General features: G+C 39.7%; 2 protein-coding genes across 5 annotated transcripts in view; one reads left to right on the top strand and one right to left on the bottom strand.

The window, feature by feature from the left end:
• Window positions 1-35: 35 nt before the first annotated feature.
• Window positions 36-632, top strand: MRPL57 (mitochondrial ribosomal protein L57). Its single transcript, XM_016203534.2, has 2 exons — window positions 36-110; window positions 231-632. Exon 2 carries the CDS (start codon window positions 236-238, stop codon window positions 542-544), a length of 309 nt encoding a protein of 102 aa, XP_016059020.1. The 5' UTR covers window positions 36-110; window positions 231-235; the 3' UTR covers window positions 545-632.
• A 5,942-nt stretch (window positions 633-6,574) lies between these two features.
• Window positions 6,575-17,225, bottom strand: part of ZDHHC20 (zDHHC palmitoyltransferase 20) — a 73,975-nt gene continuing 63,324 nt past the window's right edge. For 2 of the 4 annotated variants that reach the window (XR_015714048.1, XM_087814407.1), the window contains exons 11-13: window positions 16,972-17,087; window positions 11,813-11,890; window positions 6,575-10,068 (exon numbers count right to left, since the gene is read on the bottom strand). Coding sequence is in view for 3 of the 4 variants with exons in the window: in XM_087814407.1 (XP_087670533.1) it covers window positions 11,853-11,890; window positions 16,972-17,087 (154 nt within the window). In the remaining variant the exon portion in view is untranslated. The remainder of the gene's footprint in view (window positions 10,069-11,812; window positions 11,891-16,971; window positions 17,088-17,225) is intronic. The other 2 variants (XM_087814408.1, XM_087814409.1) reach the window with 1 other exon arrangement.

The raw sequence follows: 17,225 nt of genomic DNA, 5'->3' as shown, positions 1-17,225 counted from the left end.
CGCGCGAGTTGTCTCACATGGTGGAGGCCCACCCCAGGCAGAGCGAACGCACTTCCGGCGGTGCAACGGACTACGTGCGGAGAGGTGCGGGCTCTTGAGGCGCTGGGCAGGTGAGTGCGCTGCGTTTGCGGCCGCTCGGGCGAGGCGGGTGGGCGCCCACTTCCCCGGAGACGCCGCTCCCCTCGCCGCAGGCGTGTGGCCAGTCCGTTCCCCTTCTCTGTTCGCAACAGGCGCCATGTTCCTGACCGCGCTCCTGCGCCGCAACCGCATCCCGGGCCGGCAGTGGATCGGAAAGCACAGGCGGCCGCGCCCCGTTTCCTTCCACGCGAAGCGGAACATGGTCCGCCGCCTGGAGACGGAGGCGGAGAACCACTACTGGCTGAGCACACCCTTCCTTAGCCCCGCGCAGGAGTTCGGGCACGCCGCGGCCCGAAGGGCGGCCTCCTTCCAGGCCATCAAAGCGGCCAGCGAGGCCAAGTTCCCGCAGCACAGGCTGCTGGTCGACCAGCTCAGCCACCTCAATGTCACCAAGAGGTGGTCCTAACCCGCGGCTGCCGCCGCCTCCTTACGGGAACCAGAACCATTAGAAGAATGTGACTTTTGAAGAGACTTGACTTACGGTGGTAAACACAATACAGATGATGTAGAATTGTATAGCTGCAACCTGTGTAATTTTATTAACTAATGTCACCCTAAAGTTCAGTTAAAAAAAAAAAAAAGATCTTTGGACCAGAGTTGTGAGCAGAGCGTTCAGAGGATCGGGATTTTTAAGCTTCAGCTTCCTTTCTGTTGTGTCTTGTTGCTGTATTTTGGGTGAACCTGCGATAAAACTGCGAATGAATGGTTTGAAGTCTGTATGTGACACTCGGTGGGGGTTAGTTTGCTTACCTTCTCTCAAGAATAGTTTCCTAAAGGTAAATGAAAACAAGCTTTGTCAGTCAAACGTTCCTAAAAATAGCATTTTGTTCTGGGATTACCGGCAGTGGACATTTAAATGAAGTATAATGTTTTTATCAGAACTGTTGCATGAAGGTGTATTTTTAAAAACTTTATAGGGATAAAATTAACATACTACACAATTCATCAGTTGTAGATGTTTGCTTTAAATAACTTTTTTCTGAATAAAAATAGTCAAGCACTTCACACATGTCACCAGACACAGTAATCCCACTGAGGCAGGTTAATAAGAAACTAGGAAAATTCCCTGGCAAGTGGAATGAGGAAACTGAGACAAAGGGCTGGAACTGCTGAGCAATTAACAGCCATCTGACAAATAGCAATATTCTATCCTCAACCAAAGATAGCTAAGAGCTGGTGGTTTAAATCACCTTAGGGAGATAAAAAAAAAATTAGAGCCAGACTAATCCAAATTGAGGTGCAACCAACCAAAAAATGACCCTAAACTTCATTATAGTCTCATTTTAATACACCAGCGTACTAAAGGACACTCCCCGAAGTCTAATGAATATTGTTAAGATGCTCCTCTGGAACTGCCCCCAAAATTCCCACCCACAGAAAATAGATGAAACCCTCAGGACAAAGAACACAGGTGTGTGCTCTTTGAGCACACCTGTTCCCCCCTTTCCTCGGGCGTGTACTTTGCTTTTATCCTAAGCTCTATGGGCCCAGGTGAGCCCCAGGAAGGGGAGCAATGGGCAGCAGTAGCTGTGCCAGGCTTATCCCCTGGCCCCCTCTCGGGATGGGGCCCTTTCTCTCCCTCACTGGCCCATGCTCTAATAAACTTTCACTTTCACGTGGACTCTGTCTTGAAATTTTTCCTGCATGAATCAAGAACCTGGAGGTCACCTGACACATGAAAGGTGCTGGGTGACATGGAAGGAGCTGGGTAACACTATCACTTGGGACAATTTTACCCGTGAGGAAACATTTGAATAACTCCAAAATTATCCTCTCAGTAATGACAGTGACTTTGATTTGAACTGCTGTATAATCCAGAAATCTTAACTGTTTAATAGAAAATTTTCAAAATGCATAGAACCATACAACATGTGATCCCAAACACCCATTCTAATAAACATTATTTTGCAAAAAAAAAACCAAAAAATATTTCACTGCCTTCTGTGTCCCCCCCACCCATAAACAGAAGTGAACATGAGCCCACACAGGTATACATGAACTTTTAAACCTCTCAGTGGGATCGTACTGTATATGCAGATTTCTGTAATTTTTTAACTTAAAGTCTTTAAGATCTTTCCCATGAAGTTATTCCAATTTTTATGACTATACGATATCTTTTTTAAAAATATAGCTTTATTGATTTCAGAGAGAGAAAAGGAGAGAGAGCTAAAAACATCAATGATGAGAGAGTCATTGATTGGCTGCGCTAGGCAGGCATGTGCCCTGACCAGGAATCGAACCCTAATCGCCTGGACCCTAGGTCAATGCTCAACCGCTGAGCCATGCCCTGCCAGGCTAAAAATGCAAAATCTTTAAGTGGCTTCAGTGTAGTATCAACACAGTAACATAATTTAGCCAACTTCCTATTGATGGACATTGTTTTCCCTTATTTACTGCTTTTTAAAAAGTCTGTCAAGTATAGCACTCCCATTTCAGCCTTTACAACCGCTACTTTAAAGATAAGCAAGAGCAATAAAATTTGGTTAACAATGACCTCTTCTCCTTCTCCTGGCTCTTTGTAAACTTTGTAAAAGGTTTCTACTCATAAAAATTCCAGGTAGTAAATTAATGAACACTTAGCTTTTGTCAGCAGCTTCGCTAGTCCCCCACCTGCCCCCTTAGCCAAATAGAATGTGGTTTTTGCCTTTATATTCTCTCTGAGAAGACTTCGGGGCTGCGAGTCTGTTTAGGGCATGAGCCCCTCGTAGCCGCCGGCTTAATGAATTCCAAACACTCAATTCGGTCTCTGTGAATTAATCTCTCGAAAACTGGGTATAACAAAACAACTAGCCTCACTTTCAGGGAAGAGATTTTTTTCTTTCTGTGTAGGGAAGAACCCAGTTATGTGTTTCTCTCCAGTGCGTCTCCTTTCCTACTCACACGAAACACTTTTACTTAGGGTCACCAAATGTGGAGGTTTTCCCCTCACCAAGCAATTCTTTGCAACACCAGCTGGGTGTCCTACAACTTAATTCTGATGCTATTTCCCTGGACATAGACTCAGTCCCACAAAACTTCCCCACCCTACTTCAGATGCCCCTTGCAAGTAGGAGGTCCCCAGGTTATCCATAACTGCTGTTCAGCTTAGCTACAAGTGGAAGGTTCCCACAACCCTCCTCCTCAGTTGCATCAATTTGCTAGAGCAGCCCACAGAACTCAGTTTATTAAAGGATATGATAAAGGACACAGATGAACAGCCAGATGAAGAGATGCATAGGGTGAGGTCCGGCAGGGTCCCAAGCACAGGAACTTTAGTCCCCATGGAGTTAGGGGGTCAGCCTGGAAGTTCTCCAGACCCTCTAAGACTGGGATTTTACAGAAGCTTCCTCATGTGGGCAAGTAACTCCATTTCCAGCCCCTCTCCCCTCTCTGGAAGATGAGGGGTAGGTCTGGAAATTCTAAGCCTTTTTAGTCTTTCTGATGACCAGCCCCCATCCAGGAGCCCACTCAGTCACCTCATTAGAACAAAAGATGTTTCTAGTGCTCTTATTTAGGAAATCACAAGGGTTTCAGGAGCTCTGTGCCAGGAACTGGGGGCAGACACACACACACACACATAATTTTTTTTTCTATTATTTTACACCTCATACACACATCTCTGTATGAATTCTTAAGAGGGGCTGCCAGAAAGATTATGCAGTGAAACTTCGATACATATTGCCAAATTACCTCTTTTTTACAGTTAAGCCATTTTAAACTCACCAAAAATTCTTTGCCCACATCCTCAGCAACACTGGTGATTGCCTATCTTGGGCAAAATAATGAAGCTGAGCATCTTTATCCATGCTGTAAGCAATCAGTCTTATTTTTGTTTTGTTCCTTTTTGTTTGTTAATCCTCACCCGAGGATACTTTTCCCATTGATTTTGAGAGAAAGTGGAAGGGAGGGATAGAGGGGAGAGAAAAACATCGATGTGAGAGACACACAGATTGGTCGCCTCCTGAATGCACCCCAACTGGGACCAGGATTGAACCTGCAACCCAAGGATGTGCACTTGATTGGGGCCAATGCTCTAACCACTGAGCACACTGACCAGGGTATCCTATTTCATTTTTAAAATTTATTTTTAATTTTTATTGATTTTTAGAGAGGAAGGGAGACAGAGAAGCATCAATGCCAGAACAAAATATCAACTGCTTCCCGCATGGCCCCCACTGGGGTTCAAGCCCATAACCCAGGCATCTGCCCTGACCAGAAATTGAACCACCAACCTTTTGGTGCATGGGACGATGCCCAATCAAGCCACACCAGTCAGGGAATCTTCTGTGAATTTCTTCTTGTCCTGTCTCCATTTTTTCCTATTAGTGTGTTTTCCTCTTAAATTTTTAGGTACTCAACATCTGTTTTTATGATCACCAGCAGAATGTCTGCTTAGGAATGCTTTTCCTATCCCTTTACTCATCTTTTCCTGCAGTACCTTCCTGCTTTCATTTTCTAATAAAGTCCATGAGTCATCTGGAATTTGTTTTGTTGTGAGAGGCAAACAGTAGAAGCATCTTTACCTTTCCCCAAATGGCTAGCACATTTGTCCAGCATCATGTCAAATAACCTCTTTCCTCCACTGATGTATAGACCATCCAAGGCACAATTTTTCTTTTTTACAAGTAATATATACAGATGGTATGAAATAAAACAGCTAAAGGGGCACACAGTGAACTGTAGCCTTTTACTGACACCTCGTTTCCCTTTGGAGGCAACCCATTAATAATTCCTTGTGTTTCCTTTCAGATATTCTGCATACGAAAATGTAAACATAGGTGGGACATTTAAGTTCTTTCTAGTCTTTCGTTGCCTCAAACACAACTGTAACAAATATAATTACTGCTCAAAGTGCATAAGTAAATCTATAAAACTAAAAGTAGAACCTGATAGGTCAAAGAATGCAGGCATTTGAAAACATGGTATTGTCAAATTGCTCTCCAAAGATACTGCACCATCAATTGATACTTCCATTAAAATGTGTGATAGTTTGACTAATATTTCTCAAGGTTGGGATAATTTTATTGGGTCTGGTGCTCACTTTTCTTTGAGAACTTATGCAGCGCAACAGTTAATAATTATCTAATGGACATTAAATTCACCATTGCAATTCTTTTCTGAACTTCAGTGTTCATTTTGTGAGTAGCATGTACAAAGAAAAAGTCCTCAATCTATAATCTGCCTGGCCGGTGCAGCTCAGTGGTTGAGCGTTGACCCATGAACCAAGATGTCACTTGTTGGATTCTGGATCAGGGCACATGCCCAGGTTGCGGGCTCGATCCCCGTTAGGGGGCGTGTGGGAGGCAACCGATCAATGATGTTTCACTCTCATGGATGTTTCTATGCATCTATCCCTCTCCCTTCCTCTCTCTCTCAAAGAAATCAATAAAAACATATTAAAAATAAAAATTTATAATCTACTGAGTTGAGCTGCAAGTATTTATAATGAATATATGACTAAATGAAATTAGTACTAGATAGAAGTATAGTACTCCAAGCAGCGCAGAAATGTGAACGTGGCTTGCAGCCGTGGAGTTACGGAAGAGCGCTGCTGGCGTTAGCACAGGCGGGAAGAATCACTGTGTGGGGAACGGGTGAGGAGGCATTCTTGGCTGAGAAACAAGATGCCCTGAATTAAGGAGCAGAACCTCTGTATCAGATGGAAGGCACTGAAGTGTTAAAGAGAATGACAGTAACTCACAAGATCGTTAAATTCACCCATAAAAGCTGTTACACAGAAGAAACTAAATGCTAGTTCTCATTTCTAGATTCTGGGGCAAGCGAGTCAGCAACAAGCACAGGAGGCCAACATCACTCAGCTTTCCCAGAGTGGTTCCAAAATGCTAGCTGACATGAAAGGAGGAAAGTAAGGCGGAGGTGATGTCGTTAGTTTTACTCTTTAAAGAGTCAAAACTTGGGCATTCAGTTGTTAATCCTTCCTACGCCAAACAGTGTTGAATTAGCACCCTCCCCTCTCCCAAAGATCGCTTCCTCTCCACTGGCCTCTGCCCCTTCCTGGGAAGCAGCTCTCTCTCAGATCCTTTTTTCATTCAGCAGCCTCAACTATTAACCTGTCCCTTTGGAGGGGAACTGGAACACAAATGCCACAAAAGAATTCTACATAAAATAAAATTTACTATTCAGAATTTTGATAACCACAATTCAACAATTTCTAGTGTTTTGCAAGTACTTATGATCCAAAAATTACTTCTGAATTGAAAATTATGTTCAGTAAAAGCTAAGTTAAAACCTTTTTGAATAAAGCAATCTATACCTCTGGTCTAGGTAAACTATAATATTGTTACAGTCAAATAACACTGTCTTAGATGTGGTTACCCCAAATTATTAGCCAAATCTCTAACTAAACACTATTTTACCAGATTTATGACCAAAATAATAGTTACTCTCATTTGGTAAATACCACTTTATAACAACAACAAACTTCAAATACAGGACATTATTTTTATTTCTTTATTAATAAAGTTATGATTTTTGAAAAAAGTTTAAAACGTTCAGCCTTCATGTCAATGTAGTTAGGCTATCCAAAAGAAAAAGCAAAGAATTAACATTAGTCATGGTCCAAGGTTATATTTATGAGAAACAAATACAAGACTTATGGGTCTCAGTAAGTAAAGACAACCAAAGTAAACTGTATTTCAAATCTGTTTAAATAAGATTAAAGATCACTTTAAAATAGTGTCCATCTTTTCTTTTAAATGGGCATAGACTCCTCTGCAATCATGTACAAATATAATAAACTTGAATAATGGCTTTTTCAAGCTTTTAATATAAATACAAATCCTTGCTGCTTTATGCAACCCAACAGGATAATACAAAGTGAACTTGTTAGAAAAATATGGACCTTTCTGAATCTATATAGCATTTTAAATTCAAATTGGAAAATATAGTTCAGATTACATGAAACACAGGGATTTCAGGTTTACATATTACCTGTATCTTACGTATTATTACATCTGGTCTTTATGTTGGCTGAAATGCAAAAATATGATTAATTTCTTAATAACAGATTAAAAGTATTTTCCAATGATAACAGTGCTAGTCCTAGAAGAAAATGTAAGCTAAACATATTTGTCACTGTCTACACAGTGCCTCAAATATGCAAATCCTATATACATTTGCTTTAAAGTTTACTGAATGGAAATCTCACATGTCTGATAATCTTGAATTTAATCACTCCTATAAACAAAGTCAAAATCTGCTTTCTAATAGAAATAAAATTCAAGTAAACACTGCATATTTGATTTAATCTTACAAAGTAACTTATGACACATTGAATCATAACCATTAAATATGTAAAAAGATTTTTTAAATCACCCATATGTAAAGATGAAACTAAACTCTGTAAACGTGTCCCTGTTTAATAACTACTCTACTGCAGCTGCTCTTTGGTTTGGCAAAGTGATACTGGGCAGATGACTCAGGGACTATATATTCAAGTAAGTTTGTACCCAGGTAAAATCAAGTCTCCTGTCCACATTATTTTTTTTTTAATGGCAATGGCAAGACCTGAAATTCAATATAATTTTGTTCAAGTGTTTGAAGGACCAAAGACAGTACTAATAAATTTTCACAGGGCTTCATTTTGACCTTTGCCCCCAAAGACTGACAGCATTAATCAATACCAGTTGAAATACCAAAGAGGCAGCCATTCCCTGATTCCCACACCACACCAGTAGGCCCTGATGAAGGGTTGTTAATGTGTATGAATAAACTTAGCCACCAAATATTATTCAGAATGTGGCAAAATATTGGCCATGAATTAAACCAAAGGTAATTAAAAGGCTTTAAATGAAAATTTCTGAAAAGGTGTTTACTATGCTACTAAAGACTATGTTAAATAAAAGAACTTAAAAGAACTGAGAGAGATTACAACACCACAAAAGTGCCTGAATAGGTTAAGGGGGAAAATTGTGCCCTCACTTGTTAATTAGGTGCATGCAAATCCTGATCTAATATTCATAAACAGTACCAGATCATTTCTGAAAGTGTTAAGTTTAAAACATTTACTATTTCCTTATGATATACAAATTGCCAAAATGAATAATGGTTTTGGTTGGTAACTGATATCACTCACTTAATCTACTTAAAAATTTTCTAAAATCAAGATTATTAATACTACAAAGTTGAAATAAAGGTAGAAGATCCATATTATAGTATTCCAAACTATATTTTCAAAGCTAACGCATTCCTTTGGTTCGAAGTGGAAACAAAGTTACTTCCTTTTAAAATCTAATATTAGTATTAGCCAATGTAATTAGACAAATCCTATATATTATAAACCTGAAATAGTTTACTATAAAACTTATGTGAAAAAAATAAAATAATAAAATGTAAGTGACATTAGGAAATTATAGAGCTATCCCTAGTTTACTGTTTGACATATGGAAGGTACTCCAAAAATATTTGTTGGATGAATGAAAAGATTATTTTGCAAAATCAGAAACTGAAGAATGTTAGAGGTTATCCAGTCCAACTCATTGGTAATACCCCCTCCTCTCAATCCCATGTTACAGGTAAGAGAACTATAACCCTAGATAATTATAGATGCTGGTTAAGATTTAGCTCTATCCATGACTGTAAGCAATCAATTATTTTGGTTTGTGTGCATATATCTGACTGAACAGTATAAACAGGGATAAACATTTCTACATTGTTTCTCCTTTAACAGATATTGTATTTTTCTTTATAATTAATGCAACAATTCTTGCCACTTAGACTGGATTTCAAAAGGAAAAGAGGATATGTGTCTAGGCAGAAAGATGTTCTGTTAGGTCAGATTTAGTATTTTGCATTTAAGAGTGGAATCCACCTCTCAAGAGACTGAAAGTTTTAAATGACTATTCAGCTTAAAATTTCTTTCCTGAGGGCAGTCTTATGCTAAACAGTTTCACCCTAGTTCAAACTGCATTGTAAGCAACAGTTTAAACTGTTATAGGATTACTGTAAAAAGTTTCAATGTAATTTTTCATCATTACCTAAATTGAAATTTGAAAGTCAATTTAATAGCATGTTGCATTCTACATACTTTAGAACTGAAAATATTTTTAACAACTTACAACAGCCTGCCTATCTTTCTCTTTACTTTTCTTCTAGCCACTTCTACCTATTCCTACTTTGTCCAATATTTCTAAGTGCTTCTGTGGTTTCCTGCATGTATACTAATAAAAATTCAACAAGAAAGTAAATATAACTCAGAGAGAAACAAAAATATTTCTTATACTGCCAAGTTTCCTTTAAACCTTGGGCACAACACTATACAATATTGTTGTATTAATGCTTAGAACTACGCCTTCAATGAATTATACAAATGTGCTCTATGTTTTAAATCATTATATTTAGATATCTTAATCCCTCTGAGTGTTATTGTATAGCCAACAATAAAAAAAATCTTTATTAAAAATGTTGAAAAGTATAAAACAGTAATTATAAATGATCAAACATCCAATTTTTAAAAAGCAGTTATTTTCTCTTCCTTACATAGTACAAGCAACAGTAATTTGGATATTATTATTCAGTTTCCGCCACCATACTGGCCTAGATATACTTCACTTAAGAGAAGTTTTTAGCTTCTGTTTCTAGAGTGATAATTCATATGGACACTAGGAAACAACTCTGATAATGTAACTCAGGTATCAAAAAATACATATGCCATGTTAACATGTGATCTGACATATTATAGCATCTTATAACAGGTAAGCGTTATTTGCAAAGTAAAAGTAAGTCACATTTGTAGCTGTAAGTCAATGCTGGACTTATTTAAGATTAAGGCAGCTTCCTGCTCTGCAGTAGCGCTTCTGTGGTTCCAGCGATCTGTACAAAGGTGTCCTTTTTGAAAAAATATATCTTGTTATAGTTCAATTATTTCATCCCATTGATGATTTTCTTGCAAATAATACTGAAAATATCAGTCCATAATATGTTTTTAGAAACCTATAAAACCAGAAACAATTGTGTTATTAGTTAAAACTTGATTTTTTGTATTTCCGAAAACAAGATTTATTAAATGGTTCTGTGGGTTAAAGTATAAAGCTACTAATATAACAAGATAGGAAAGAAATACTTTAATACTACTATACTGTAATAATAATGACTTTTATAAGAAGTAAATAAGGGATATCACTTTCTTCCTCTGAAGCATCAAGAAAACATTTTAAAACAGGCAGAGCCCTAGTTGGTTTGGCTCAGTGGTAGAGCGCTGGCCTGCGGCCTGAAGGGTCTTGGGTTTGATTCCAGCCAAGGGCATGTACCTCAGTTGCAGGCTCAATCCCTGGCCCTGGTTGGGGGCCTGCTGGAGGCAACCAATCAATGTCTCTCTCTCTCTCTCTCTCTCTCTCTCTCTCTCTCTCTCCTTCTTCTTCTTCTTCTACTCTCTCTGAAAAGTAATGGAAAAATTATCCTCAGGTGAAGATTAAATATATATCTATATATATATAAAATAGGCAGATTCTCATGGTTCTCCCTTACTGTTAACTTGGACATAATCTGAAGAGACATTTTATCCACACCTTTCTAAGACTGTTGTGGGATATAGGGCAGACTCACAGCAATAGTTCTAGGAACTTCAGCTGGGGATTCTCAACCACCATAAGTGGCAGCCACTATTCTGCCTATAGTAAGAAGAAACAAAGCCAGGACTGAGGCACAACTGCTATACTGCAGTTCTCAGTGGCACTGACCAGGACTGTGACTACCATAAGTGCTCCTGCTGTTCATCTTCAGAGTCCAGCTTCTACACCTGACGTGAGCCTGGCCTGAGTGCCTGTGTTCTGATTCTGTCTGGGTCTCAGGCTCTGGCGTAACTCTGGACCAGGGCTCTAGGTCCTTGGCACAGAACTGAATGCTCACAACAAATGCCATGCAAGGAAGCAGAGGCTTCCCTAAGGCTGCAAATGACAACCCTTTTAAAAAAACTAGCCTGAGACAACAGGGACTACAGTAATGAATGTGTTGTCTAAAGCTGTTAGGTTTGTGGGCATTCATTACAGAGCAGTAGGTAACTAAAACACTCTAAGTAGGTTTGTCAAAAATTGAACACCTTCACAAGACATTACTGAGCACTGAGCTCAGATGCTGATTGACTGCAGACAGCTGTTATCCTTAATTTTAGTGTGAGAGACTTCACTACATCCCTGTAGTTCAACTTAAGGTTAGCCATTACCCTCAGGGCTCAGACTGCTGATCCACCAGGACTGTCTTCTGTGGCTCCTGTTTCTGGACACACGGTAACGAATACCTCATCCATGTACTTGCCTACAGTAAATTGCTTGTTCTTTTACAAAGTAAATAACATCAACGAACCTCTTAAGTATTTTTTTCAGCCTTTAATGTTAGTCACTCTTCTCTGGATCAAATTTCAATAGTGGGCAAAAGTCACCTTTTTTTTCATAAATTAATAAATAAGGCGCAGTTAACTAAAAAGGTCAGCTGCCCATATACCAATGCTAAACAATTTTTACTAGTTTCTTCACTAACCTACCAATAAATATTTACTAAAATTGTGCTAGGACTGTAAGGAAAATGGGATTTAAGCAGATATCTTCCAACCTCTCCTGAACTACCTAATTTTGCTGATATAATTGAAAGAGTAGAAAACAGAATGGCAAATTGTTTTGAGATCATGAAATATTCAAATAAACGGTATTTGTTCAAGGAAATTACCTTTGTATGGTCTTACCTTGTTCTGATTCAATTGGTTGGTTATGAACAAGTGGTACTCAGTTTTTTATTGTCACTGTAGCATGGTTATTTGTCCCTGTAAGGACATAATTATATATGATGTGACAAAAAATGACCTAAGTTGCTGGCTAAATAGCAAAATTGATGATTAAAGTAAAAGCAACTCTTATGTAAGCACTAAATAGGTACAATGGTGCCAACCATTTGTCTTCTTGTAGCATCTGGAAGTAAAGCAGTGCTAAGAACTGAAAGTCTAGTTTTATGCTTATTTCTGTGAAACTGTCCATTGGCTTTAAAGATGTTCAGCAGCAGTAACTAAGAAGTCTACAAAATTAATCTTTCCCTTGATCTTACACAAGGGATCTAATGATCCGAGTGATACCAATTTTAGAGAATGATTTAAATGCTGTGAAAATCCAAAACGACAAAAAAAATCAGAAAATCTGACGAGTTTTGAAGTTTCAGGGTATTTCTTAGAGTTAGTACAAATTCCTATGAATGTCCAAACTATTTTTCTACAGTGCAAGAACATAATGACAATGTTATTACTATTATTATTAAAAACCACCACAGATATATTCTAGGCTATAACACTAGTAAATGGCCAGATTATATATATTATAGACCCAGGCCTGATTTAAAAGTCCGCATCTATCTTATCATGTCAACTGTTCTATAATACATCCATGATTGATGAAGTGATTAACTCATCAAGAAAAGGTTAAAGTACATTCAAGTAAAATCATTTCATAATAAGGCATCAAGGAGTATAACGCTTTTTGAAAAGTTATTTTCAAATAAACAAAAGCTAGGACCCTAAAGAATAATCTTATTTAAGTAGTTTCAGGCATACAACCCCATGATTAGACATTTATATAACTTATGAAGTGATCCCCCTGATAAACCTAGTACCCACCTGACAGCACAGTTACTGCAGTATCACCGACTGTATCCCCGTGACTACTCTGTAACCACCAACTGCACTTCTTAATCCTCCACTTTCAACCATCCTGTCTGGGAACCTTCAAAGTATTCTGTTATCTACTAGTCTGCTTCTGTTCCTGTTCTGCTTGTTTACTTTGTTTTTCAGATTCCACACATAAATGAACTCTTATGGCACTTGTATTTCTCTGACCTATTTCACTCAGCACAATTCCCCCAGGTCTCTCTATGTTGCCACAATGGCAGAATTTCATTCTTTGGGATGGCTGTCATATTCCATTGTATATATGCGCCACTCCTTTATGCTTTAATATATCTTTATTGTTGAAAGTATTACAAATGTCCCCCTTTACCCCCATTGATCCCCTCCACCCTGTACCGCCCCCCCCCCAAGGCCTTCCCCACACTATTGTCTGTGTCCATGGGTTATGCACATATGTGTATAAGTTCTTAGGTTAATCTCTCCTCACCCCCCCGCCCTTCCCTTTGAGATTCCTGTCTGTTCCACATTTCTATGTCTCAGGATCTATTTTGTTCATCAATTTATTTTGTTCATTAGATTCCACGTATGAGTGAGATCATGTGATACTTGTCTTCCTCTGACTGCCTTATTTCACTTAGCATAATGCTCTCCAGGTCCCACCATGCTGTCCCAAGAGGAAAGGGGTCCTTTGTTTTTATAGCTGCATAGTATTCAAAGGTGTAAATGTCCAAGAAGATGCTTCATATGATTTCAATCATCTTGAACTTGTAAAGACTTGTTTTATGTCCTAAAATATGGTCTATCTTTGAGAATGTCCCATGTGCACTTGAAGAGAATGCTTATTCTCTAGCTATGGGGCGAAATGTTCTGTAAATGTCAAATCCATCTGATCAAGTGTGTTATTTAGAATCACTGTTTCCTTGTTGATTTCTGTCTAGAAGATCTATCCAGTAAAGTCAGTGGGGTGTTAAAGTCCCCTACTATGACTATATTGCTGTCAATCTCTCCTTTAAAGTCCCCCAGAAGTTTTTTTATTATTTTTTAAAATTTCCAGCATGTGTGTCTTTTGTTCTGAGGTGGGTCTCTAGTAGACAGCATGTATTTGGATTGTGTTTTCTTATCCATTCAGCTACTCTATGTCTTTTGATTGGAGCATTTAATCCACTTATATTTAAGGTTATTATCGACAGGTACTTATTTATTGCCATTTTATGCCTATGTTTCTCTGACAGTCTTAAGGGAGCTCCCTTGTAGGTCTCTAATGGCTTGTTTCTTTGTTTTATTTATTTTTTTATGTTTTATTGATTTTAGAGAGAAGAAGGGAGAGGGAGAGGGAGAGAGAAACATCAATGGTGAGAGAGTCATTGATCAGCTGCCTCCTAAACACCCCCTACTGGTAACAGGGCCTGCAACCCAGGCATGTGCCCTGACTGGGAATCGAACGATGATCTCCTGCTTCGTAGGTTGATATTCAACCACTGAGCCACACCAGCTGGGCTCTTGCTGCTTTTAATATTCTCTGTCTTTCACATTTTAATTATGATGTAATTATGTGTGGGCCTCTTTGGGTTTATCTTGTTTGGGACACTGTGCTTCCTGGACTTGTATGTCTATTTCCTTTACCAGGTTAGGAAAGTTTTCCATCATTACTACTTCAAACAGATTTTCAATTTTCCTTGCTTTCTTTCTTCTCCTTCTGGCACCACAATGATGGAATGTTGGTATGCTTGAAGCTGTCCCAGAGGTTCCTTACACTATCCTCTTTTTGAATTCTTCTTTCTTTTTGCAGTTCTGAATGCATATTTTCTGCTTCCTTATCTTCCAAATTGCTGATTTGACCCTCTGCTTCATCTACTCTCCTGCTGATTCCCTGTAATTCATTCTTCATTTCAATTACTGTATTCTTCACTTTTAACTGCCTCTTTTTTATAATTCCCATGTCCTTTTTCATGCTGTTGAAGTTCTCGCTAAATCCTTAAAGTTCTCACTAAGCTCCTTGAGCATCCTTATAATCACTGTTTTGAACTCTGTATCTGGTAGATTGCCTCCATTTCATTTAGTTCTTTTTCTGGAGATTTCTCCTGTTCTTTTATTTGGGATCTGTTTCTTTGTCTCATTTTAACTGCTTCCCTGTGTTTGTTTCTATGTATTAGGTAGAGCTGCTAAGTTCTGGACTTGATAGAGTGGCCTATGTAGTATGTATTCTGTAGGGCCCAGTGGTACAGCCTCCCCAGTCACTTGAGCTGGGGACTCCAGGTGTGCTCCCCTGTGTAGGCTGTGTGCACTGTCCTGTTATAATTGAGTCTTGATTGCTGTTGGCAAGTCACTGGGAAGGACTGATCCCCAGGCTGATCAGCTGCAAGGACCAGCTGCAAGCACTGGCTTTGACTAAACTGGAGAAGCTGCTGTGCAGAGGCACAGAGCACGACTTGATCCCATAGGGCAGGAATTGCTTCAGTGGGGCTTTGGTGCCTGCCAACTCTACCACTTGAGTGTGTTGCTTACAGAGGTGGTTGGGTTGTAATCCAGGGTGGTCTGGTGCTGCTGTCCACTGGGTGTACTAGCTCTGGGTCTCCTGAGAGGTGTAAGGTCAGCCACTACCTGTGCCCTGCCCAGGGTCACTGAGCATGAGCTACAGAGCAATCTGTAGTTGACTGCTACTTGTGCTTACTTGGAGGCATCCAGGAGAAGCCAAGCTGCAACCGAGGCTGGCTGCCACTAATGCCAGGCCTGGAGCCACTTAGCAAGAAGTATGGGATAAGCAAAGGCCAGATGCTGCTTGTTTGAGTGATTTTAGGAAAGTTTGAAGCATGAGCCAGAATAGGCTACTTATATGGAAAAGCCACTGGAAAGGGCTTGGGTGGGCCTGCAAATGGGGAAGGAGGTGGGGGGTCTAAGGGAATCACCAGGGTGAGGCCAACTGTGTTAGCCAGGTTTTTGTGACTCAGCAATGGTGTCCGCCTGGGGGCTCCAGGGGGTGGGGCTCAGAAAAGGAACAATGGCCTCTGCTAGCAGTTCTGTCTGGGAGAAAGCTGCCCATCCAACCTTCACCCTGAAGTCAGACAATTCAGTCCCTCCCTGTGTGTCCACATATGTCACCTTTCGAGTTGCTGCCCCTGCACTGGAGCTCAGAGGGTGAATTTGAGTAAGTCAGTCCTCTAAGAGGAACATCTGGAACACTAGGAGCCCTCAGTCTCACTCAGCCACAATTCCCACTATTTTTCACAGCTAGAAGTTATGGGGACTGCGCCTCCTGGCACGGGAGCTCTGGGCTGGGGTTCTGATGTGGGGCTGGGACTGTCACTCCTTAGGAGGGACCTCTGCAGCTGATATATCCCTCCCAATGTTTTGTTTTGTTCTGTTTTTTTAATCCTCACCTAAGGATATTTTTTCCATTGCTTTTCAGAGAGAGTGGAAGGGAGGGAGGGAGGGGGAGTGAAGGAGGGGGAGAGAGAGAGAAACATTGATGTGGGAGAGACACATCAATTGGTTGCCTCCATATGAGCCCTGACCACAGCTGGGGATCGAGCCTACAACCGAGGTACATGCCCTCGCCTGGAACTGAACCTGGGACCCTTCAGTGTGTAGGCTGATGCTCTAGCCACTGAGCCAAACTGGCTAGGGCCCTCCCAATTTTTAACTGCCATCTGTGGGTTGGGACCAGCCCATTCTGCATCACGACCCTTCCTACCAGTCTTGATGTGGCTACTTCTGTATATTCCTAGTTGTAGGACTTCTGTTCAGCTAGATTTCAAGTGGTTGTGAATGATAGTTGTTTTGTATTTTAGTTGTAATTCTGATGTGGTTGTGGGAGATTCTGAGTACTACATTTACCTGTGCGGCCATCTTGACCAGAACTTACCTTGCTTAAGTTTTATTCAGATATTATACCAAAAGAACTTTCTATGTCTGAGACAAAGACAGACATGGCTGGGTAACAAAAAACCACCCCCAACACAACCCATCTGTGAACAGAGTAAGACACAGCAGCAGCCACTACACTTCCTCACTCAACCCGCTTCTTCATAAAATCTACCAATAAACACTAACATCCCATATGTGTGTGTGTGTGTGTATGTGTGTGTGTATATATATATATATGATATTTTATTTAATAGTTTCACCTTTTTAGTATTTTAAAAATCACATTATTTTGATTTTTATACATTAATTCAATCTAGTAAGTTTCATTTTAACCAAATGAAGCAATGTTTTCAGATGCCAATTATTACCTGATCTGACAGTGCCCTCTTCAGATCCATTCTCTGTCCATTGAGATTCACTGTCCAGCAATCGGTTTTTTGATTCACTAAGTGGTTTGATAGGAAAAGGTTGATTTGAGCCAATACTGAAAAGAAGAGCAAATAGTTTAGTAAACAGTTTAATGCTCAATAAAGAATACTTAATTAATAAGCAGCAAATTAATATTCCTTTTCCTAAACATGTGAGAGCAAATCATAAGAGCTCAGTACTCTGAAAAAAACTT

The sequence above is a fragment of the Miniopterus natalensis genome, chromosome 2, assembly GCF_054644295.1.
Source record: "Miniopterus natalensis isolate mMinNat1 chromosome 2, mMinNat1.hap1, whole genome shotgun sequence".
Taxonomy (NCBI): domain Eukaryota; kingdom Metazoa; phylum Chordata; class Mammalia; order Chiroptera; family Miniopteridae; genus Miniopterus; species Miniopterus natalensis.
The sequence above is the reverse complement of the archived record's forward strand: the minus strand, read 5'-3'. Positions and strand labels throughout refer to the sequence as shown.